The sequence below is a fragment of the Camelina sativa genome, chromosome 6 (assembly GCF_030686135.1).
Source record: "Camelina sativa cultivar CO46 ecotype springtype chromosome 6, ASM3068613v1".
Lineage (NCBI taxonomy): Eukaryota > Viridiplantae > Streptophyta > Magnoliopsida > Brassicales > Brassicaceae > Camelina > Camelina sativa.
In genome coordinates, this window is record NC_141885.1 from 16,550,763 (window position 1) to 16,574,403 (window position 23,641).

General features: G+C 36.9%; 4 protein-coding genes, 1 long non-coding RNA gene and 1 pseudogene across 27 annotated transcripts; 3 read left to right on the forward strand and 3 right to left on the reverse strand.

The window, feature by feature from the left end:
* Positions 1-1,259: 1,259 nt before the first annotated feature.
* On the reverse strand, positions 1,260-2,351 carry LOC104698998 (uncharacterized). Its single transcript, XM_010414363.1, has one exon. It carries the CDS (start codon positions 2,349-2,351, stop codon positions 1,260-1,262), a length of 1,092 nt encoding a protein of 363 aa, XP_010412665.1.
* Positions 2,352-4,535: 2,184 nt separating this feature from the next.
* On the forward strand, positions 4,536-6,466 carry LOC147942679 (uncharacterized). Its single transcript, XR_015559112.1, has 3 exons — positions 4,536-4,621; positions 4,925-5,836; positions 5,906-6,466. It is a non-coding gene; the product is annotated as an uncharacterized LOC147942679 (long non-coding RNA).
* On the reverse strand, positions 4,802-10,270 carry LOC104791166 (uncharacterized). 21 transcript variants are annotated; one of them, XM_087453143.1, is made up of 17 exons: positions 9,971-10,270; positions 9,797-9,881; positions 9,265-9,367; positions 9,086-9,170; positions 8,928-9,014; positions 8,649-8,728; positions 8,452-8,521; positions 7,573-7,994; positions 7,375-7,456; positions 7,134-7,188; positions 6,851-6,942; positions 6,707-6,760; positions 6,484-6,576; positions 6,328-6,393; positions 6,189-6,235; positions 5,412-6,110; positions 4,802-5,322 (listed from the first exon to the last, which is right to left on the reverse strand). In XM_087453143.1, exons 1-17 carry the CDS (start codon positions 10,085-10,087, stop codon positions 4,917-4,919), a joined length of 2,643 nt encoding a protein of 880 aa, XP_087309269.1. In that variant the 5' UTR covers positions 10,088-10,270; the 3' UTR covers positions 4,802-4,916. The 21 variants fall into 21 exon arrangements, with proteins under 21 accessions (XP_087309269.1, XP_087309281.1, XP_087309282.1 ...); XM_087453155.1 differs by having other exon boundaries at positions 7,577-7,994; positions 8,928-8,973; positions 9,971-10,245; XM_087453156.1 differs by having other exon boundaries at positions 6,851-7,024; positions 9,971-10,245.
* Positions 10,271-10,426: 156 nt separating this feature from the next.
* Positions 10,427-15,373, forward strand: LOC104791167 (uncharacterized). Of its 2 annotated transcripts, XM_010516994.2 has the most exons (16): positions 10,427-10,558; positions 10,764-10,924; positions 11,121-11,361; positions 11,481-11,570; positions 11,657-11,747; positions 11,925-11,991; positions 12,506-12,548; positions 12,664-12,835; positions 12,918-13,016; positions 13,155-13,223; positions 13,439-13,577; positions 13,732-13,933; positions 14,331-14,449; positions 14,531-14,570; positions 14,696-14,937; positions 15,091-15,373. In XM_010516994.2, the coding sequence occupies exons 2-15, from the start codon at positions 10,790-10,792 to the stop codon at positions 14,899-14,901; spliced, it is 1,713 nt and encodes a 570-aa protein (XP_010515296.2). In that variant the 5' UTR covers positions 10,427-10,558; positions 10,764-10,789; the 3' UTR covers positions 14,902-14,937; positions 15,091-15,373. The 2 variants fall into 2 exon arrangements, 1 of the variants encoding a protein (XP_010515296.2); XR_015559115.1 differs by lacking the exons at positions 14,531-14,570; positions 14,696-14,937; positions 15,091-15,373 and having other exon boundaries at positions 13,439-13,689; positions 13,820-13,933; positions 14,331-14,419.
* Positions 15,374-17,840: 2,467 nt separating this feature from the next.
* LOC104791169 (serine/arginine-rich splicing factor SR34A) lies at positions 17,841-21,826 on the forward strand. 2 transcript variants are annotated; one of them, XM_010516996.2, is made up of 14 exons: positions 18,181-18,294; positions 18,907-19,174; positions 19,321-19,422; positions 19,535-19,600; positions 19,688-19,762; positions 19,863-20,004; positions 20,094-20,140; positions 20,217-20,274; positions 20,385-20,434; positions 20,518-20,574; positions 20,922-21,049; positions 21,141-21,221; positions 21,333-21,393; positions 21,488-21,826. In XM_010516996.2, exons 3-14 carry the CDS (start codon positions 19,336-19,338, stop codon positions 21,506-21,508), a joined length of 873 nt encoding a protein of 290 aa, XP_010515298.2. In that variant the 5' UTR covers positions 18,181-18,294; positions 18,907-19,174; positions 19,321-19,335; the 3' UTR covers positions 21,509-21,826. The 2 variants fall into 2 exon arrangements, with proteins under 2 accessions (XP_010515297.2, XP_010515298.2); XM_010516995.2 differs by lacking the exon at positions 18,907-19,174 and having other exon boundaries at positions 17,841-18,294.
* A 515-nt stretch (positions 21,827-22,341) lies between these two features.
* LOC109133330 (F-box protein At3g49450 pseudogene) lies at positions 22,342-23,602 on the reverse strand (annotated as a pseudogene).
* Between the last annotated feature and the right edge of the window lie 39 nt (positions 23,603-23,641).

Consider the following 23,641-nt stretch of genomic DNA (forward strand, 5'->3'; position numbering starts at 1 on the left):
GCGTACACAAGCGAACATGAGCGATAGAACAGATTCGTCCGAAGGGTGCCTTTTGGGGCCAAAACCGCGGCCCATGACCCTATATAAAGAGGGCATTTCTCTTATTTGGGGGAGGATCGAAAATAGAAATACCACAGTAAACTCGAGAGTGCGAGTACAGTACTGACCTTATGGTTCTGGGGAATGGGGTAGTTGCATGTGCATAAGCATTTATAATGCTTCGGTTGGTTGAGTTGGTCGGAGGAAAGGGGGTGCGGCTCGGTCGTGATACGATCGAATTGATGCGCATGCTAACTCTCTACCGACCAACGTACCATCCGGGGTGTCCGAGTACGGACGGTTCGGTCGGAGAAAAGTAAGCGCGGTTCGGTGGCTGGACGGGGATCTGTTCAGATACCTCGGTACACCGTCGAACTGATGCGCAGGATAACTCTCTACCGTTCAACCATCATATTGGACGATTATTATGATCTAGCATGCATTGCATGATACTGCACGGCCTAAGGGAAAGGTTATTGATGGTTACTTGGATTGCACGAAAGGAGGGAGATCGCGGAAAGGGAACTGCGTAGGTGCGAGACTCATGCCTGGGATGATGAGTGGTGGTGATAAGGGTAGCTAGGATCGATTATACAACTTGTACTAGCTTATTATGCAAACTCATAAGTTGTATCGAATCCTTTGATTATTAATACAATGTTCGAATGTTTGCTTTACTCTAAGTTATATCATATAGACTCTAAACATTGAATCACAGAATACGCGAATGAACCTTGTTTAAAGAATGGACCGTATAATATGACTAAGTATCGAATAAAGGACGAGAGAACCTCACCGGCCATTGGATGGCCGGGGTCGGGGTCTTTCAAATCCCCATCAAATCCCATTAGCGAGTGGCACTCCGGTACGATTTCGCTTTCGCTTACTTTAATTTGACCTAAGACGTTTCTGAAGATCACATTCACCGAGCTTCCGGTTTCAATCAGGATTCTTGTGACTTGACGTTCACTTATGAGGAGTTCGACGACTAGTGGGTCGTTGTGCGGCAGATCTAACCCTTCTAGATCGCTATTGTCGAAGGATATCAGCGTGTTCGGGGAATCAACTCTTGATGGCCAAGACTTCTTCATCTCGGCTTTCTTGGTGTAATCCCTAATTAACCTAACCGAGTTGTTGCATCCTGCTAGCCTTCCCATATTCATATTTATTTGTCGCCTGGGCTGTGGTGGGTTTTGATCAAGCTTTTGATCGGTACGAGGTCACTTCTCGTGGGTGACGTCGTCTGATGCCCCTAGTTCATCCTCACTTTGATCGTCGAGAATCTTAGAATTTTTGCTTTCGAATTTGCGGGCAGCAGTTTCTCCTCGCTTGGGATTGTTCTTCCTGGGCCGGGGCATCTTACTTCTGTCAGACTCGAAGACTATTGCGCCTTTTTTATATCGTTCCATCAAGATCATTTGGAGATAGCGGCAATCCTCAGTCGCATGAGTGGAGCTTTGGTGGTAATCGCAGTACTGGGTCGTGATGCTTTCTCCTCCTTCTCTTCTGACGTAGACGTTCCATGGTTGTTTTTGTTGTACGTCGTCGGCGATCAAGAAGGTCCGGCGGGTCCGATCTTGATTCCGGGTGAAATGCTGCCGAGGCTCGGTGTGCTCGATTTTTGGAGCGATGATCGTTGGCTCTTTAATCACAGTGGTTTTTGCCTTTGTGTGCTTCTTTGCGTCAACGTCCTTCTCCTCTTTGAGCTCGATATGCTTCGCTCCCCGAAGCAATGCGTCGGCTATTGTTTCCACATGTGTCAAGGATAGTTCTTCCTTGAAACGGGATTCATACCATAGAGCATTTCCGAGCGTGACGATTGCCGCGACATCCGGGATTGAAACATTGGCGACGATCTCTTTGAACCGTCTTATGAAAGACCAAAGCGGTTCTTGACGTTCCTGTGTCAGGGCATAAAGGTCGGCGTGAGAGTTTTTGTTCTCCATCAAAGCCGAGAATTGCTTCAGAAATTCGGTTATTAAGTCCTTTATGCTGTCAATTGACCAAGAAGGGAGCCGCAAAAACCAACTCAGAGCGGTGCCTGTCAAGTGCTCGGCAAAGATCTGACATATTTTGGCGTCGTACTCTTCCGGGCTGAATTGCAGAGGGCCGAGGGATACCCCAAAGGTGTGCAGAAAATCTCGCGGGTCGGCGGTTCCGTCGTAGTAGCTTAACCTCGGCTTGACCAGTCGTCGTACTGGCGTCATCGCCAGCCTTTTGGGGAATGGTGTTCGTTGTGTTGCTTCCAGCACAAGGTCTACCTCTGGTGCCTTGCTCGTCACTTTTTGGAACATCGCTTCCATTTCCTGCATTTTATCTTTGATTTCCTTTAAGTCGGGGTCTCGGTTTCCAGTTGGTCCTTCTCGGCCTATAGGTCGGGGGTCCAAGTTACCGACCTGCAGTTGTGGTCTTGCGGTTATTCCAACAATGCTGGAACTTTCTAGGTTTGGTCGAGTCGTATTGATGTAGTTTATTTCTTCCTATGATCTGGCTTGCGCCGTGGTTAGTGCGTCAAAACGGGTATTCGTCCACTGTTCCTGCTGGTCAAGGCGCATCAGTATTCCGCGGAACAATTCGTCGATACTAGAGATTGGTCGATCAACAAGAAGGGCGAGCTGTTCGGGGGTCGGCGTTGCCTCGGTCGTCGTAGGGCTTGTCAGATTCGTAGCTATGATGAATTCGCCAGGACTATCCGTAACTGTGGCTTTCCTCGGAACATCGGGCGTAGGGAGTGTTGTATTCCCTGCTTGGTCCGTCGCTGGGGTGATCGTTCCTCCCGACGATCCTTCTCCTTGGTGTGCGTCTCTGGTTTCTCCTGTCATCTTGTCTATTCTCCGTAGGTCCGTCTTCTAAGTCCTCAAAGAAAGTTTCGACATGGCTCCCCCTACCTGGCGCGCCAAGTTGTTGATGTTGATATCGGTCACAATTAGATATTTATAGCTCGGTAAAAAGAGGTCGACTCTTTCTTATTTAACTCGGTGCTTGGGCACAAAAATCCGGACTACAACGGTAGTTAATAGAACGAATGACAAGAAATTGAAATGGACGAGCTTGCGACTCGTCGATTTACGTTTTCGACGAGTTGTTAGAACTAATTGCTAGTGATTTCTGTTGCGTTTTCTTCACCTTTTTCGCAGATCCTTGACTTAAGCGTCGTACGCTTATATTTATAGGAAATCGTGTCGGTTCGTCACTTAAAAGGATCGGAATACTCCTTTCCTCTTTTAAGTGTTTATTTGGGCATTAGGAGAATCTCCATGGACCAGATTTATGGTTAGGAGGGGAATCCACCCCTAACATCTACAAAAATAAAATATGTTTTTCATAGCTTGTTACAAACATGTGAATTGTATGACTCGAATTAACGTACTGAAACTATTCCAAAATTGGGTAATGAGATTTTTTTTGGGTTATAATTTTTTAAAGGTTACATCAAATATAATGAAATTGTAGTTTTCTTACCAAGTTCATAAACTATCATTATTTTTTGGAAAGTAAAGTTTGTTAATCGTGTTATTGACAACTTTTACAGCCGTTTAGTTAAAGCATATGTCTAGGCGTTATACTCTAAAAACTGATATTAAAAGATTATGCCTAATCGGTGACGGCTATTACTTTTGGCGGTAAAGATTTTGACTTAAAAAATTTGGCGGTAAAGATTTTGACTTAAAAAATTTTAACTGCAGAGAATTTGGATGTAGATGATGTGACTATATAAACTTTAACTGTTAAAATCTGATTGTTTACCAACAACTTTTATAGATGTAGCTGTCATTTTTATTATTATTATAAATATTAATAATAAATATATATTATGTTAAAAATTAATTCATATAGCACTTTAATGATAAAATAAATTTTATTAATGATAAATTAAAATTTTAAAAAATATAAGTCAATCGAATATGTGATTTCTTGATTGATTATTGTGGCAAATATCAATAGTATTTTTAATTGTTTTGAATGTTTTTTTTATTGAGTAGTTATATCAGGAGTCAAAAATCTATTAACCTAAACAATTCATTATTTGAATGTTATTCTATTATTAATCATGAATTTCATAAACAATTTTCTAGTATTACTAGTGATGATAAAAAAATAAAATTTATTATTGAAATGGATCTTAAAAGAAGGATAAAAAAATAAAAATAATTAGTTTATAAAAATAAAATATATAAAATATTTATATATACTTTTAGAGAGCTTTTAAATATAAAAGGGAGAAAAAATAAATGATTTTTAAATTGTTTAGTTTTAAAGCATGAGTTTTAACGCTTTAAAAAAAAGAGGAAAACAAGGAAGGAAAAAAAAAATTGCTTTCAATGCTTAAAAAAAAAATAAAAGCCAAAAAAGTATAATTGGCAAAAAAAATGACTTTTTAAGGCTTTAAACATTTTTAAAGTCTTAAAAGTGGGTTGGGCCTATGATAGTTTTTCCACAACTAATTTAGTGTCCATAATTAGGATCTTTATATACATATATGACCATACTTATGTATGGACCATCCTCTCAAAGTGGGACAAAGTGGGAAAAGACGGCCACACTTCGTTTCTTAGCCAGTTAGCCTTCGGATGGGAATAAGGTGAGGCAGAGAGTGTTTGTGTTAGTTTTCACTTTTCAATCTCTCTCACTCTTTGTGTTTAAGAGATTATGTTCATCAATCTAACGAGCACTTTAGTTTTTTTTCTTTTTCTTCTAATTCTCCAACCTTGCGAGGTTTCAGTGTAAATCCAACTTTATCTGTGGTTGGATCAGTTTCGGCTGTTAAATCTCGGTTTGATACTGATCCGGATCATATATGTAAAATACAAGACTACACACTTAATAATAAAATACAGTTTTATCTACTTAATCCTATTTTTCCTTATAAGTTATTATCACACAGGTGAAGCAGACAGCAGAAACTCAGGCTGCTTTCTCTGCAAGAGAATTCCACAGAAGAGGCAGAACGGTTTCGTGGCAACTTTGCTAAAGGAAGTTTCTGGAAGCGATTTGAGATCACTCGGGAACGAAGGCAATGCAAATAAGGTCTCTGGAGCGAGTTTTAAAGTCATTCGGTTGCAGCATTTGCAGAACCACAAAGGAGTTGGTGGACATACTTGCATTGAGACACAACACCTCTCAAGCTTGTGGCTTTGATCATGTCTCTCTTTGTCTTTGCTCTTCTTCTTTTTTTGGTGTGGAGATTCGCAAAAGGCTTCCTCTGCTGACTGGAAATTGACTGGCGCTGTGCAATAAGGACATTTCTCTTCCTCTAATCTAGTTTCTGTGCTATTGCTTGATCTGTGATGAATTAGAAACATAGAAGATATGAATTTGAAACATTCTAGTATCTATTATTACGGGAAGAAGAAGGTATGTGAGATACTTACCTTATTAGACTAGATTTCACTTCTGAGGAAAGGGTTTCTAGCTGACTAGGGACAATATCATGATTGATCTCAACCCATTGTTGCAACTGAGCCAATCCAGCTGGACGCCAATTCCAAGTAGAAGGCGAAACAGTACCCTGAGATGACTCCGCTATTAGATAAGCCGAGAAACTGAGACCAACCAGTCTTTCTCGGAGTTCTCGTTCGCTTTCCTCAAGCAGTTTGAGCCACAGATCAATCTCATCTTCATTGTTCGTTCTCTGACCTTGCAGTTTTCTGTTGACTTCCTCAGTTTTGAGCTCTGATAACATTACACGTCTGGAGATTACATTGAGAATGTGTAACAGCCTGGAAGGAACAGCAGAGAAGCGTTTGGAGATCTTTGGCACGAGATCTTCCATGAAAATATCAGCATGAAACCCAAGGTATGACACAGAGAGCCATTTCGTTAATACCAATTCAACAAACTCTGGCATTGATTGTTTGAACGCCAGCATTGCAGCTATCATATCCCAAAGAACTAGAGACTTATTCAAATCTTTGAATTCTTTCAACGACCAGAGAATATTAGTTTCCCAGTATGCAAACTCATTCTTTGAGAAACCCAGAATAGCTTCGGTTACCATCTCTGAAGAATCTTCGGACTCACCAGACTGTTGTGCACCATTCCAGAGGAATTCTACAGCAGCCTTCTGCGACCTGAAGTCAAGAAAGAATGAACTGTCAGGTTCTGTAACGAGCAGGACATAGAAACGCTACTTAATGAATGAAAATCACCTGGCTTGGTACATCGGATTCAAGAGCTCAACGTTAAAGCTGCGGACCTGAAAAATTTCAACAGAAATCTTAATTTTCTAATTCTGAAAATCGGACTAACTTAAGGTCACAGCAAACCAGGTTTCTAGGAAGATCATACCAAAGCAACAGCAAGGTTTCCAGGGGACAATGCCACACCAAGGCATGATAGGAAATCATCAGGAAACTGCAGATTTTTTTTCATTGTTTGTAAAGATAACTTAAGAGCAAGGAATAAACAAAGAGACAATATTACAAAATTCACATAGTGACGTACATCAGTCGTGCTACTGAGACCAGGAGTGTTTGCAGGAATTGGCACTTCAGAGATGGTATTCTCACATAATATCCAGTTCCGGACATAATTATCCTGCATATTACAAAAGTAATAGATCACGATGTAGCTCATAGCTTAGTTTTTGGGTAAGAAAATCATGTTTGTTTATCTCTCATAAGACAAGTAGAACAAAAGCTGTTTTTACAGAGAAGAAATATAATACCTGACTGCAACTGAACAAACAACGGCCATCATAAGACCAAGCTAGACCTGTAACCTAAAAACATTGACATATGTATTAATAAATGGGACACTTTTATTGTATTGTATTTTATAAAAGGTTTACAGTAACAGAATAATGACTTACCACGTGGTTATGAGCATTAATTGAAACAATTTGTTCAATCTTTCCTGTAGATAGTTCATACTTCAACACTTCGAAAGAACCAGATCCTTTGCCTATTGCCAAGTGCATTGCATTATAATGGTTGCTTACAACAAAAGAAAGCGTTGAAACCTGAACAGGATTCACTGCTACAACCTATAAATAAGGCCGGAATATGTCAAAACACAAAACTTTTAGTGTTCACTCGATGAAAACAGTCTATACATTTCAATAGGATGCAATTAAAGCGAAAAACGGACCGAACCTGATAGTTTCACAAACAAGGAAATAGATACATTTGGAGTCAAAAACACAAGGATCTACAGACACAAAACGCAATATAAATCAAAATGTACTTACAGCAAAACTACAAAACGGATCATAATCAAAATTCAGGATGGTCTCAATCACAATCAACTCAGATATCACAGGTGCTATACTCAATCTGTTCCTAATCAGAATATCAGACAAAGTGGAACACATAGGGAAGAAATAAACATTGTTACCTGTTTCAATAGAAAGAATGAAGATTTATAGACCTCCACAGATTTTTGCAGGTCTTCTTTGTTGCTCATCCAAATTTTCACACTGCAGAAAGTGTGGAAACAAATGGACTGAAAAGTGTTAAAAAAAAAGATTCTATTGAGAAGTATATGCAAATGAATGGACACTTATCTAGTAACTGACGACAATATTTAACTTACCTACCATCGCAACTTCTAGTAACCAACACCACTTGCGGATTCGAAGAATCACAACCAGAAATTCCCCAACTCATAGTTGAAACCCATGAGCTATGGGCCTGAATTATGGCAGTAAGTTCCACGATGGGAGATACATCGCTACGTTCAATGTGATAGCATTCCGGTGCATGAACTTTCCAAATGGAAACGCACCCGGACTTTGAACCAATTGCCAAAAGAGAGAATCTTAACATATTTTCATAAGAACTTCCAAATGAGAAATTTAGTAGAGAAGACCAGGCGACGGAAAGGGAGGATAATAATGCCTCACGAGAAACATATGTTTCTGGACTTATCTCTTCACTGAAATTTTTCGGAGCTTTAGGCAAAGAATGACAATCTTGTCCATTGCTTGCCTGTTTATATACTTCAATCTCAAGTACCTGGGAACATAACGAATCCAGTTAGATATGTGTACAATGCAACAATTTGATTCTTACTAGATGACACTTGAGAGTAAGAGTGTCAAAGCTTCTAAGAACCATATGGTGTGAATGATGCCTTAAAGGATTCAGGTGGAATTCAAAAGCATGACAAGATTCGAAATGCATAAAAAACACGCACACATGTTCTTCTAAAAGAATATTGGAGGGAGTTACAAAATATAATAATTTACATGATGGAATGACATTGTTCCCTATTAATTACTAATCCTAGCAAAGACGACTTTCCACAAGAGACAAGGATAAGACACAATCTGTAGGGTCGAATGTAGAATCTGAAGTTTGTTTCAGAAAACACCAAAAAGGTAACATAAATAAGTTGGAGGAGTCAAGATAGAATTTTCCCACAGGAATACACTACAGCAGAAAGAAACTAGTGAAAATATGAGCAATATACATTATGCGCTGCTTGACTGTCTTGCTTGGAACATGATGCACGATCTGTATAATTCTTTTCTTGCAAGTTGCTAGAACGAATTTACAGATGAAAATAAGTTAGTAAAGTGATCAAAACAGAAAAAAAAAAAATGAATTTCTTTTCTCAAACCACTAGCATCTGAGGAAACTTAAGAGTGAAAAAAAGAAGCTCTTTACATGTTGTTTGCGCTTGTTTTTCTCCGCTTACGTGTCTTCAGACTTGAAATCCTTTCATCCTCTTCATGGTGATGTTGATCCTGTGATAAAAGTGTTGTCCATTAATAACTGATAACAAAATATGTTAACAACTTGTTAAGATGAGTCCTTATCTAAATGTAAAGGTGAGAGTACGAAGTACAAACTATCTAAGTGTCCCAAATATAGTTCGCGAGAGTAGTAAATTGTCCTTCACGGTGATAATTTTTTCCCTGAAAAGTGTTAGGAGATACACGTTACCTTAGATGATGAAGTAGAAGGACTGTTGGACTCTCCAAAGTTCGTGCTTGATAAATTTTCATAAAGCATTTTAGATACATCAACAATCTGTGAAAGAGAGGAAAGCAACTGTAATGCATAAGTTAGTTATAAAAGGCAAAAGAAACTTTGCGACCAACCTCAATCCACTCAGCACAGAAATCAGAATATGGAGGTCGGTATAGCTTAACCCTTCCTTCCGCTGTGCAAACAGCCAGTAAACACCTGAGCAGTGTTATTTAAAATCACCAATTTAGGGAATAGAGACTAAACAAAACTGAACATGTTACAAAAACCTATAAAATTTTTAGTATAATACCCGTAGTTTGGAGACATTCCTATATCAGACCATGAGAGAGATCGAGCACAGGGATGTCTTTCCCGTTTTAAACTCGAAGGTAAGAGTCCACCAGTCAGCAAATCTACAAACACATCATCACTTAAATTGTTTATCCCAAACTCTAAATGATCAAAAACACAAAAACAAATGTCTTCCTGAACACTGAACACAGGCAAAATATTGAATTTTTATCTGCAAATCTGAATTGGCACATGCAAAGTCAACTTAGATGCGATTGGAACAAAAAAACATATAAAGATTTGATCTGCAAAACACAGCTTCATGAAGAACTGAAGACTGAACAGTTGCAAAATATTGAATTTTTTTTTAATCTACAAATCTGAATTGGCACATAATAAAGGTTAGGATTTTGAAATCTAATCTGAATTTTATAAAACAAAACATCAAAATTCTCTAAATTCAAAGAATCTGTGACCAATTGATTCTGTTAATTAGACATTTCACAATTGTTATGTAACAATGAGCAGTAAAAAAAAAAAAAAAAAAAAACCTTGAGAACGAACACGGCCAATCTGATAAGGCTCAGCATCAGAGATAGTGATCAACCCACGAGGTCCAGCAGGCAAAGCCGGATTCTGAACAAAATTAAACAAGTCTCTTATAAAAAAAGACTCAAACTTTAACCTCAAAGAACGAAGCAGAAGAAGAAGAAGAAGATACTTACAACGATGATAACAAGGTGACCAGCAGCGACGGCGATAAGATTTTCCGATGACCAAGCCACGGCGTTAGGATACGATGGTGAAGTAACCAATGAAGCTTCCTGGAACCGCGACGCCATTCAAATCTCGACGAAACTGAGTTTTGGAGGGAAACAAAACCAAAGCTCTGCTTTACTTAGCTTTAGCTTTTGACAACAAACAAAACTGGATTCAAGTACGGAAACCCTAGTTCGAATCGCAGTGACGCAGATGTGATCCCTCTATATATTTTTTTTATAATTTCTTTCCGAGATTTTTAATTTAAAAAGTCAACGCGTTCGCCAGAGATTTTAAAACGGTGTCGGTTAACGATATGGGCTTAGCCCAAATTATTTCAGTCCACTAATAAATATTTTAGTTTGGAGACCTCTCAGTTCGAATCGCAGTGACGACGAATTAGATAAATCAAACCGGTGTCGTTTAACTTTATTAGCGCCATAGGCCCAATTATGTAAAAATTAAGGGTTTTGAAGCCGCGAGTAAAAAAAATTCGCCGTCGCCGATGTCGGGAAACTGAAGCAATCTTTTACAACTCGACGAGTCTTTTCCCGGTGAGTCTGAAGTTACCGAATCATAATGTTTCCGAAATTTTTTTCAAATTCGAGACTCGTTTTCCAAAGTCTCTGGCGGTAAAGGCAACACAATGAAGCACATATTAGTGAAGATTAATGGGGAGTATATATAAAACTTGTAATCCTCGAATTGCACTGGGGTCGTGTTTATGAGTTTGTTTTTTTATTTTTTATTGTATTGTAGAGAAGAGTAAGTGGGGGATAGAGACAATGGGAATCATAGAACAAGGAACAATCTCAGGTACCTTGCCAACCAAGGAGGCGTTTGTTGTACACTTCCCTGGCTACCCATCTTCTATTTCCAAAGCCATTGAAACCCTTGGAGGACTCCAAGGAATTACACAAGTAAAGCTCTCAACTTTTTCTTGAAAGGCTCTTTTGAAATTGTTACCATATGCTAGTTATTAGAGTCTATATTCTGTTACAGTCTTTAGTATAATCTAATCAACACAAAATTTCAGATTTTTCTTGGTTTAGTAACAAGCTTTTGTTAAAGTATTGCACGATTATTCATTTTTCGAGTTTTTGTATAATTGGGTAGGCAAGGGAATCGATTACAAACAAACTTGAGCTGCGTTTCCGGCCTGAAGATCCTTATGCACATCCTGCATTGGGTGAACAACGTCCTTGCAATGGTTTTTTGTTGAGAATTTCTAAGCAGGATACTGAAAAACCTGAAAGTCAACCTGTTCTTGCTACTAATGATGTATGTTTAGAGGAAGCTAGTCCAGCTTTATGCGCAGATATTGTAGCTCGTGTGTCTGAATCGTTTCACTTTGATGGTAACAACTTACCTACTCTTCTTTTGTTTGGTTCTTATGCATCTGAAATTTGTCTTCTACATTAGAGTTGACTTGATATCTTAGTGTTTCAATACTTTCTCCTCTTATTCATTTTCTAGGCATGGCTGACTATCAGCATGTTATTCCTATTCATGCGGATGTTGCGCAGCAGAAAAAGAGAAAGTGGATGGAGGTGGATTCCCTTGCAGGTGACACTTGCATTTTAGTTTTTTTCTTTTCAATTTATTCCATATATCTGGTGTGATCACTCCCCAATCATATTGCATTTATGCAGGAAATACTGATTTGATGGGCTTGGCTGATGAAGATGTAATGATGTTATTGCCACAGTTCTTCGCACCCAAAGATATACCAGACAACGTAGCGTAAGATTCCACTGCCTTTTTCTAATTCTTTCAATTTTCTCCTTTCTTATTAGGTGGCTTAAGCCGTTCACTTAGTTTTGGAATATGTTAGTTATGGTTGAAAGATGTATAAAAACAATAAATGATTGAACTGACTTCAGTTATTGTGCTAATTTTAGTTTTCCTGTGTGATTTCAGGTTGAAACCTCCGGCAACAAATGGTCCCAAGAAGAAAGATGATGCAGAGACTCAGAACTATTATGAGGTAAGATAAGGAAATGGAAACATCCGAGTTTTCTAAATAAACTAAACGCTAACTGTTGGGAACAAATTAGACTGTTTGGGAACAAATTCGACTTTTCTCATCTGATCTTCATCGATAGGGACATACCACTGTTGTCTAGCTGTAACTTATTTTCTAGTTGAGATTCTTAATTTACTGATGATGAAGTACTGGGATTGTCTTGATGGGTTGGCATTTTTAAGCCAAACCTACAATTGGATTTCAGGTGCTAAGAAATAGGTGGTTTAATTTCTACTAAAGAATTGTCATAATAGTCGTTAATTCGCAAAAAAAAAGTATATTTCAATCCTCAATCCTGCTAATGCAGTAGTTATAGATTTGAAGCATGTAAAATACTCTTATGAACCATCAAGCATACATGATTCGTTCTGCTCCATTTTCGATATTGATAATGCCGGGAATATTTCCTTGTAGTTTATTTCCTGTTGCTATTTGCTAATTGATCTTTATCATGATATGTTCTTTTATGATGCAGATTGATGTTGGCCCAGTATTTGCAATTGATTTCAGCGTCAAAGATATCCTTTTGTTTATATGCTACTTCTTTCAATTCTTTTTTTGACACTTTCTCTTGTGGTAGAGGCGAGTAGAAAGAGCCGTGTTTGCTTGGTCTGTCCTTAGCTTTCTTCATACAGATTCCAAAGAAACTAAATTGGGAAGACTTTGTTTCTCCCAGCTCCTTCCACTGGCAATGGCAGGTATGTGTGTCTGCATTGTTTGACGAACGGCCTATATGGACAAGGGATTCTGTAGTGCAACGACTACTTGATAAAGGTCTAAAATGTACACATCATATGTTAAACAGGTGAGACAGCTTTTTAGTGCGGGTTTCTTATACTAGGGTGTTTGTAGTACTACATTCATCAATTTGGCGTGCTCTTTTGTAGGTTTCTTCTCAGGGCTGCTTATTATTTCTCCAATGGTCCGTTTCTTAGGTTCTGGATTAAAAGAGGCTATGATCCACGAAATGATCCTGAGTCCCGTGTGTGAGTTCTATCTTAAGAAATTGATTAATATATTCTTGTTGTCTGGTACATGACATGTTAGGTAAAATGGTGATACACACAGATGGGTGCGTAATGATTGATTTTGACCTATATCTCCATTGAATAATTGTGTTTCAGGTACCAGAGAATGGAATTCAGGGTTCCACCTGAATTACGAAGTTATTGCGATGCCAATGCAACTAACAAGTAAGTCCTTTTCTGTCTCTGTGGTGACTCATCCTATGAATGACACATCATTTCCTGGAGATCCAAGCCTGAATACTCTATATAGCATTCTAAGATAGTTGTTGTAGGACTTTATCTTAGATTTAGCTTAATTGGTTGAGAAATTTACAACTGAACCATTGCATTTATGAAGGAAAAATTTAGCTTATCTTTTTTTTTTCTCTTCTTTGCTACAGCTCAAAGCCAAGCTGGAAAGACATTTGTGCTTTTAAGATATTTCCTTTTAAATGCCAAACCTTTCTGCAGTTGTATGAACTTGACGACGAGTACATCCAGCGGGAGATAAGAAAGCCTCCTAAGCAGACTACTTGTAGCGTGAGTTCTCAGCTGCGCTTTTGTTCATGAAGTTTAGTCATGGTTTTTTGCCCATTAGGTTAAAGATTAAGCGCACACAAACTGATGCATCTGCGCCCGTAGATAAACTTTGGTAAGTCCTCAAGTTCATGATCTGATTCGTTTTTGTTTGCAGCATAAAACAGGATGGTTCTCTGAAGCCATGCTTGATACTTTGAGACTCCGCGTAGCTGTGAGATTTGTGTCTGTATTTCCTGAGACAGGGTTCGAAGATTTATTTAAATCCATTCAAGAGGAGTTTGAGAGGTCAGAGAAGATACAAATTCAGAAAGAGACACTTAAACCATCTCTAGTGAAGCACCAGGAGGCAACTAAAGGTACGCTCATCAATAATATTATGTGTTACATTTCTTTGAACGTTTTAGGAAGTCTGTGTGGTGTACGTTCAGCGAATTCCTTAATGTATTAGACTCTTATTATACCTTCGCGTTTGTAGAGAGTATTTTTGGAGTCTATCAAATCTTATAGAAATTCAGTGGCCTCAATAAGTGAATTTGACAGCAAAAACTGGTTTGTCGTACTGCTCTACGAGTATGTGCTTACATATATATATATATTAAACAGAAATTTGTGTAACAAGAATTCTGTAATGAGTTTAAGTTCTAAACTAATTTTGATACATTCCGCATGATATGCTTATTGTCTTTAATCATGGAACATGTTTTCCTTGAAGACTCTGAAGTAACAGCTACTGAACAGTATTTTAATTCTCAGGTGCTGAAGACATGGAAAAGTGTAAAAGCGTAAACGAAGATGTGGATGCTAATGTTAATGAGGATGGATATGATGAAAACCTGGATGACGAAGAAGAGGAAGAAGAAGAACTCGACATGGTAGTATTAATGTAAATGATTTTTTTGTTGTTTTCTTCATCCGGTAGGATTCACCATTTCTATGTTCCTATTCTTTTGCAGGCTGCAGGAGACAATGAGAAATCTTTTGATTCCCATGGATGTATCCTTCAAAGTTTACCTTTTTCTTAAGTTTTGGGAATTAAGACCAATCAATTAAAGCTTTGTGTTTGGTTCTAACACCGTTTTGACTCTCTATTTCCTTGGATTTTCCTTAACTATTAAAAGATCTTGATAGTGAGAACAGCTCCAGGACGTACCTTCAAGGTTTATTTGATAGTTTCCCAACCAGTGAACCTGGTTTATACGGAGATTTAGCAGTTGATGATGGGAGTGATGGAGAGTTTCAAATATACGAAGAAGAATCTGAAGGAATGTATTCCATTGATGATAATAATGATGACGAAGAAGAAGACGATGATGACGACGACTGATGAGTAAAAACGAAAGATCATCAGTTCACACCACAGGTACTGTTTCTTATCTTTCATCCATAACTTGATCAAAAAATTGACAACGAAAAACGCAATCTTGTGGATTCATCTTTGAGCATTTTGGTGTAATCTAGTGGGATTGGTAATTTTAACGGTACTTTTGTTGTTGTTTCTTTTGTGATGTTTCAGGTGAAGTAGGCATTGTTCTTATGAATCTTCTTCGTCCAGAAATGAGACGTCACCAGGCCTCAGCTCCATCAATTCAATTGGTTGCAAATTGCAGCTAAATGTTTAAAATGGAACTCCTTTGTTTTTTTTTTGGTTTTCCCAGAAAAATAATTAGTTATAGGTTACATATCAAATTTTTGAAACTAATTATAGAAAACTTACAGTAGAAAAACTCATTGTATAAACCAACCATTACGCATTACATAATGGATAATTCTCACGAGATGAAAAAACCTTACAATAACTTTAGTTTGCATATATATGTAAAACAGTCCAAAATAGTTTACATATATATGTAAGGCTCCAATAGCAATAATTCTTGTTCTTTTACATGTTTTTTTTTTCGACTGAATGATTCAATCGATCGGGTTTTTAGTTTTACAATCTGACTACCAAAACAATTAGCAAGGATCAAAGACAATCAATCACCTCAAGAGAAAACAAAAACATATTAACGTTATGTAACGTACATCTATGTGAACACTTCATGCAACCACGAGGGGTAACCGACGGCTACGTATGATTGTCCTCGATCCTCCTTTGTTACAATTTGAGCTATTAGGAAGGCACCTTTGCTAGCACTTCGATCCTCTTTGGGTAAACTCCAAAAGGCGTTTGATCTTAATTCTGCCAATAGGACCTCTGATTGATAATTGAAGGATCATGGCCAAGCCAGAGGTCTCTTGTCCGCCTCCAAGAGCAAAAATGATTCCAAAGCAAAAATGACTCTTCTGATTTTGAGACTTTTTCATGCTTTCAATGGCCCAAAAGCCAACATTTTAACTCAGCATCCTTTTTTGACACCACAAGGGAGAAGGTTCTCCTACTATGAAGGAGAACACTACCTTTTGAATTTCCGAGCACCCGGGCTGCACCTCCTTTTTTTCTCTCCATCCGAAGATGCTGCTAAATTACAAGAGTTTCTGGAAATCTTAGGAGCAGATAACTCACTCGAATCTTCTTCTTGTTCCACTTGCTGAGCTAGAAACCACAAAAAAAGCTTCCTCTCTAATCTTGCTAATCGTATCTCTAATCATGAAATATGATCCTTCAAAGATTAGAAAAATGACATAGAAAAAATGTATTTTTGAAAAATGACATAGAAAAAAATTATTTTTGAAAAGTGACATTGAAAAATGGTATTTTTGAAAATATCATATTAATCAATTAAAATCGAACACATATCAGATTTATATTAAAAACTTTGATTATCCTATTTTTCAATCATGTTAACGAATTATGTAATTATTTTACAAATATTATTATTTATATATATATATATATATTGACTTATTAAACAACTTAGTTATGATTAAGAGTATAAAAAAAAAATATAAAACTAAAGACTTCATATTTTAAACTCAAGATTTAAACCCAAATAATTTTTAGCAAAAATATCTAAATGATTTTTCTCCATCTTTAAACTCAAGGTTAATTAATTGAGTTTTCTCCATCTTTGATTTTTTTTATAGCAAAAATATTTAAACTCAAGGTTAATTAAGTGAGTTTTCTCCATCTTTGATTTTTTTTTTTGTGATTTTACTTGTAATGCGCCTTTTAACTTATTTTTGTTCATCTTTAATTTTCAGAAAGAATTGTTAATTTTGTATTTCAAATGTATTGTGTGTAGGTAATGTCAATGTTTGTATGTAGTGATCAAATATGCATCCCTAACTTAGACACATGTAGGAAAATAAATATCCACAAAAGAAGTACAAAATGTGTTCAACACTTCCATGACAAGCGGGTTGTGTAGTATAAACATGCAAAATATATACCTGAGATTGAACTGGATGACCACAACATCTTACAGATCATGGGCAACACTAAGTGTTCAATTGGCAGACAAGCTTTCTCCACCTCCAAGACACACCATCAAGGCTGAGAATTTGGCATCTATCACCAGTCGACAACCCCAAAACTTTGAATTTCAAACCCTCTTGGTCAAAGCATCTCCCAGAGATACTCTATCCTTTCAAATTTAAAGTTTTCTGTTATGTAAGAAATACTCTATTCTATATATATCAAGTTTATTATAAAATGTTTACTATAGAATTTTGTTTTTTTTCATTTCCCATATAATGACTCTTCTTTTAGAGCTAATTAAATCAAATATCTTATTAATTTTCTTTTCTTTTTTTCGCTTGTTTAAAGTAACTGATGTAATTTTTAGTTTAAAAGACTAACAGCAACCCAACCAAAAAAAAACTAAGCTACTAAATCAGATCCAATTTGTACTGATTTTTAAACTTAACAACTTTTTTTCTATTCACCGCCCATTTAAAAATAATAATCATTATGACAAAGTATTAAAAATGGTCGGTTGGCGTTTTTTAGTTATTTGCTTTTATAACATTTGTGTGCAACAACTCACTTCTACATCTACATTTTTGGAGACATTTAGCAAATAAATCCTGAAGTTCATACATATTTACAATCATGCCATTGACATTAATTATTAATTTATTTTTCATTTAAGTAATTAATGTTAAGGTTTGATTTTAGAAAACAAGATTTCCCATCCTAATAAAATTTCCAAAACAATAGGAATCACTCCCTTTAACATTAAGTATTAATTTATAATTATTTTTATTAATATTAAATTTCTAATTTTACAAAACAATATTAATTAATTCTATAAACACACAATATTTAATTGTATGTTATAGTTCCTATAATATAAAACAATAAACCTCGAAACAAAATACTTTCTACACTAACTAAGATATATTTGTATTTGTAAGGTTGTACATTTAAAAAAATACAAATTAAATATCAGTTATTAATATAGTTAATTTACAAAACAAATAACATTTTATTTTTATTAAAAATAGCTCCGCAGTGTACCGCAGGTAAATATCTAGTTTAATAAATAACTTATGTTATTTGTTTTATGTATATAACTAAGTGATTTTGTTTGACCAAAAGAAAAAGAAACAAAAACTTAGAGGTTCTATTGGTAAACAAATTGCTTAAAGAGGGACCGAAAAATAAATAACAAAAGAATTGAATGGATCGACATAAGGGTATTTCCGGTAACTCACGTAAGTTGAAAGACGACAATAAAAAGAACAAACCCTAGTTTGAACTTCCACGGCCGACCATATCAATCTATTAAGCTCCTCCGAGTCTTGTTGGCTCCGGCGCTATAGCGACGATTCTCCGGTACGAAGTCATTCACCTCTCTCTATCCCTCTCCCTCTCCCTCTCGTTATCTTTCTATCTATCCTCTCTCTGAATTTTGGTTTCTGTGTGTTCTGCTTTTGTCTTTCTTGTTTTCGTCGCACTTGTATGAATACAGAACAATCTGGGATTTGGACTTGTAGATGTTCAATTTTGTTGAGAATTCTTGTTTGGTCTGTATTTAAAGCTTTTATCTTTAATGTTCTTGAGTTGTTTAAAGTGATTTGATTCAATTGAGGCGTCTTCGTAATGCAAGAGATGTTTATCTTCTTACTTCGCACATTCTTTTGATCATAATTCTTAGAACGATTTCGGAATTGTTTCAGTTACGAAATTGTTCTTAGTTAACTTCGCATTAACTTTGAATTGGGAGTTTTTCTATCTTCTACATTGGTGTAGTTCCATGTTTCTTGTTTGATGTTTCTATATCTTGAGGAGGAAAGAGTTTAACTTTCGTTGCTCAAGTTAAAGTAAACAGTAGAATTTTGTGCTGTGTGTTTGTGCGGTATGAATGTTTTGAGTTAGGAAGCTGAACAAGGTAGATGCATGAGTCTATGTTACATGATGTCATGACACATGCTTTCTTTATGATAGATGGCAAGCGCTTGGAACATGAGCATTGCAATGGTTCATAGGGATATAGAGAGGGAATGGGGAGATCAATTGTGGAGTTGTTTCATTTTAATTTTTTTATTGTTATTGGAGATTCTTGCTCTCTTTGGGAACCAGTTTAGTCATCATGGGACGTTCTGGAGAGAATATATATTTCAAATTTTATAATAGCTTTTGGAGCACATTGGAGAGCAAATAAGCATTTGGAGCTTGTGGAGCAACTGCTCTGACCAAGGATTGCTCTCACTTGGTTTGCTTCATATATTTTTTGGTCTTACCACGTTTTTTTTTTTTTTTATCATCATTTCATCTTGATGTCTGAGTGGAGATTCTTTGTTTATAGCAGTATAACTTTGGTCCTTTACTTATCTGTTTCCTTTTTATTCACATGTGCAGTAACCTTTGCAAACAATGAGTGGGCGATTTTCTCGATCAATCTATGTTGGTAACTTGCCTGGCGACATTAGAGAACATGAGATTGACGATCTGTTTTACAAGGTCAGTTTTTGGTTATTTGTGTGACCTAATTATGGATATTATATTATCCCTATAAGATAAAATGAAGATTCTGGAGCATCTTTTGTGTTTACCTTAATGCTCGTGTTTGCAGTATGGCCGCATAGTGGATATTGAACTGAAGGTTCCACCTCGTCCTCCATGTTATTGCTTTGTTGAGGTAAGTTTATTCGCTTAACTTACATGTTCCTAACTAAATTTACAAGATATAGTTTCACTAAACCAAGCTTTGTTGAACGTTTTGTAGTTTGAGCATTCTCGGGATGCTGAAGATGCAATCAAGGGCCGTGATGGCTATAATTTTGATGGCTGTCGCTTGAGGGTAATCAGACATTCATTACATCCTTGTTATCTTTCAGCTGACAGGAGTGGTTTGGTGTTTTTATTCATTAGTCCATAGTTTATAATCAGAACTTATGCAGGTTGAGCTTGCCCATGGTGGCCGAGGACAGTCTTCAAGTGATCGTCGTGGTGGCTATGGTGGTGGAGGAGGCTATGGTGGTGGAGGTGGGGGTGGTGGTGGATCTGCTCGGTTTGGCGTCTCACGACACTCAGAATTCCGAGGTTTGTGTAATTTCCTATGAGAAGATGGTATGGATTAAGAGTTGGTTTAATATTTGCTTATTCTGATTCTTGGATGTCTTGTTTTACAGTTATCGTGCGTGGGCTCCCATCATCTGCTTCATGGCAAGACTTGAAGGTCTGATGACACTTCATGTTATGCATTATTGGTTCTACTCCCTAGTCTTAGTATTCGTATAAAACCATTATTTCAGGATCATATGCGGAAAGCTGGTGATGTGTGCTTTGCTGAGGTCACTCGAGACAGTAATGGTGCGTTTAGCAATATCTTACGTTTTTCAGCTTGAAGCAACATTTTTGTTTGGGATATATTGTAATTGTGTCTTTTTCTTACACATGACTATCTTTAATAATATGATCAGGAACTTATGGTGTTGTCGACTACACCAATTATGATGATATGAAGTATGCTGTAAGTTGAACTATGTTTTTCTCTCTTGCTGAATAGCACACTATCATTTATGTTGTTTCTGAGATTTGAAGTTGTGATTTCAGATAAGGAAACTTGATGACACAGAGTTCAGGAACCCCTGGGCGAAAGCTTATATCCGGGTACCATTTCTCTTTGCAGTCTTTATTTCTTTGCCCTCTTTTGTCATTTTACATATGTCCGACACTTGACACGGTCAGATTTGATGTGTGGTAGTAATTATGCTTCTATATTGAAACGAGTAATGAAAAATGGAGATAGTTTTAACTAGATGGGAAAGATGAAAAGTAGGAATTTAGGTATCTGAAGTCTCTCAACGGTATACTTTGGTAGATGCTTCATTCTCTCCCTTCACATTTATGAAATATCTTGTGAATTTGGGCAAAAAAATCGATGTTGGCTCACTCACTTGAACATGATCTCACAAGTTAATATTCATGTTATGTCTGTGTCTTCTGCTCATATTCAGGTTAGGAAATATGAAAGCTCCCAATCAAGAAGCCCAAGTAGAAGCAGGAGCAGAAGCCGAAGCCGTGGCCATGGCCATAGCCGCAGCCGCAGCCTTAGCGGTAGCAAGAGCCCAAGGAAGGATTTGAGGTGCTATGTTAGTTATCACTGAACCTTATATATATCTCCCATTTTCAACAACTAAAAGCTGGAGTTTTGTGTTTATGAATCTTTATCGCAGTAAATCACCAAGACGATCCCATTCCAGGTCGATATCAAAATCTAGATCACCATCTCCTGACAGGAAAAAGAGTCCCCCCAGGCAAGTTCTCTCCTTTTGTTTTTGGTGTTCGCTCCCTCACCGTGTTGGTATTTTTTTGTTCTTTCTTTTTTATTTCTCCTGTGATTAAGTGTGGTTTTTTTTTCAATTTAGGGCAATGTCGAGATCTAAGTCCAGGTCAAGGTCCAGGTCCCCATCAAAATCTCCTCCCAAGGTATATAATAAATAAGCTGCGTTTTTCGGGAAATATTCCAAGTTATAGGCAAAAGACCAAAGAAACCAATCTTAAAAATTGTCCTTTTTCTCAGGTTCATGAAGGCAGTGAGTGATTTGTTAGGCGGTGAAAATGGCCAGAAGAAAAAGACTGCTTAAAATCTCAAGTCAAGATCCAATCTGTGACATTGTTGTTTTTGCTGTTTTTGGATAATTGACTTCTTCTTCTCCTTGTGTTTCTTTGCTTTCAAATCTTCTTTGCACTATTCTCTTTCTCTCTTCTATGTTATGGATGATTCCGTGAAAATCACCATACCTCTTGAACTTCTGTATGATTAGACTTGTTCGTGTCCTTTACCATTTTAATGTCCTAGCGACCCCAGATTAGATTTCTTTTGATATTTCTGAAATATTTGACTGATTTATTTGATAAATGGCATCCAGTTAGCAATGTTAAAAGTCTTATGGATTCCTCAGCATTTCCGTAAGCTTAAATTTGTGGCATGGTCTATAGAGGTGCACATCTGTTGATTAGATCTATAGAGGTGCAAATTTGTTGACCATAACATGTTCAATGGCTTGGATTCCAATTTTTTACCATTAGCATGAGGCTGTATACAATTTCACCTCTACTGGTCATCCCGACAATGTTTGATATTGTTTTCCTCGACTAGGTTCTTCCAAAAACGTTGATATCCCTTGACTATTTCTAGTGCTCGGCATTGTCTAGAATCAACAACTCGTGAACATAATAATCGAGTTAGGATGAAGTGCACATTATTCACCATTGCTTATGTTGATATAGCTAAATATGAGGTTACAACGTCAAGAGCTTAGGTATAATGTAAACATTTTAGCAAATATAGATATCATAAGAGATTAATTTGATCCAATCAGTTTTTTCGCATCGTATTAGAACTTATTAGTATATGTATCATAAACATAATAACGTCAATTATTTATAGTCAACTATGATCATATAAAACCCTTCATGAATTATAAAGATCGAGTCTGTACAATAATTTTTGTTTGGGATAAATAGAGGCTGTATAATACATAAGATCCCCAACTTATAAAGAAAACTAGCTAATCGCTTCCATAAGCCTCACATCTTCTACATGGTCTAGAAATGTATAAATCTTCCGACCCTTAAAAGCTTCAATCCCTTGGATTTTAACTCTTATAATAGTGTTCCTCTTCATATTGTAATAGAAAATATAGAAAGGATCATATAAACCAAGCGAAGTCAATACAATTTCACCATTACGAGTCATCCCAACAATATATAACCAGTAATTTTCGACCACATTCTTCCACAACGGCGGCAAGATGTATAAATGCCTCGACCATTTCTGTTCGCCGACATCATCTAAAACCCACATCTCGATGCATGTAGTTCTTTTATATATTAAACATACCATCCGAATCATTGATAACGGCACCTAACTTGCCCTTGTAATTAATCAGAGTCCGAAGCAAGAACTGGATCTGAACACCTTGTTTATCAATACTAATAAACTTGAACTTTTCTGACCGAACCTCAAAGCAAACTATCATTAACCGATGTCCCATGGCTCTATAAAAAAAAAGCCCATATTTATGCATATCCCAACACATTGAGGATCATGAGGAATGGAACATTCAACCATTCTCCATAATAATCTTCCTCCATTTTCTAATGTCAGAACTTGATGCTTTCGAGCTTCTACTGATACACACAACACTTTATGCTGTCTTTTAATCGGATCATACCCAAAATAGGTTTTTCTTCAATTCAGTGCTCTCATTGCTTGTAGTTGTCGTACAGTGTAAGGTTATGTACTTTCCTGTGCTAGGGTTACATATCATCAGATTTGTATCTCTATTACAGAGCAAGCCACATATAGGAGGGCAAACCTCAAAAAACTCAAAGGAACATGGGAAACACATGTGACGATCTGCAGATAAAGTCGGAGACTAAGGATTGAAGCCCATTGCTTCGATAAGCAACGGAATCTTGCTATGGATTTCGCAGGCACTCTCGAGAGAATCTCAAAGACGAGATCATTTGGTATCTCCGGCAAGGAAGATTGTGAGAAGGTTAACCCCATTGAGAAACACGGTACCGGTTTAGGCTATAGACTATAGTACGTACTCTTCCACGAGTTGTATATACAGGCTAGAAATTGAAATGATGTCTAATAGGATTTTAAGATTTGTAGGAGTAAGTGTTTGTAGATACTATTAATAAATAGAATGAAGTTAAATAT

What these genes read in the sequence shown, in the direction of transcription:
- LOC104698998 (XM_010414363.1), bottom strand. Translation starts at nt 2,351, where the DNA reads ATGCAGGAAATGGAAGCGATGTTCCAAAAAGTGACGAGCAAGGCACCA.
- LOC104791166 (XM_087453142.1), bottom strand. Translation starts at nt 10,087, where the DNA reads ATGGCGTCGCGGTTCCAGGAAGCTTCATTGGTTACTTCACCATCGTAT. An exon ending in TCTGTGCTGAGTGGATTGAG is followed by an intron (nt 9,015 to 9,085) that starts GTTGGTCGCAAA and finishes TCTCTTTCACAG; the next exon opens with ATTGTTGATGTATCTAAAAT. An exon ending in GAAACCTTGCTGTTGCTTTG is followed by an intron (nt 6,236 to 6,327) that starts GTATGATCTTCC and finishes GAAATTTTTCAG; the next exon opens with GTCCGCAGCTTTAACGTTGA.
- LOC104791167 (XM_010516994.2), top strand. Translation starts at nt 10,790, where the DNA reads ATGGGAATCATAGAACAAGGAACAATCTCAGGTACCTTGCCAACCAAG. An exon ending in GGAGGTGGATTCCCTTGCAG is followed by an intron (nt 11,571 to 11,656) that starts GTGACACTTGCA and finishes GCATTTATGCAG; the next exon opens with GAAATACTGATTTGATGGGC. An exon ending in AAGAAGAAGAACTCGACATG is followed by an intron (nt 14,450 to 14,530) that starts GTAGTATTAATG and finishes ATTCTTTTGCAG; the next exon opens with GCTGCAGGAGACAATGAGAA.
- LOC104791169 (XM_010516995.2), top strand. Translation starts at nt 19,336, where the DNA reads ATGAGTGGGCGATTTTCTCGATCAATCTATGTTGGTAACTTGCCTGGC. An exon ending in CATGTTATTGCTTTGTTGAG is followed by an intron (nt 19,601 to 19,687) that starts GTAAGTTTATTC and finishes AACGTTTTGTAG; the next exon opens with TTTGAGCATTCTCGGGATGC. An exon ending in AGGAAAAAGAGTCCCCCCAG is followed by an intron (nt 21,222 to 21,332) that starts GCAAGTTCTCTC and finishes TTTTCAATTTAG; the next exon opens with GGCAATGTCGAGATCTAAGT.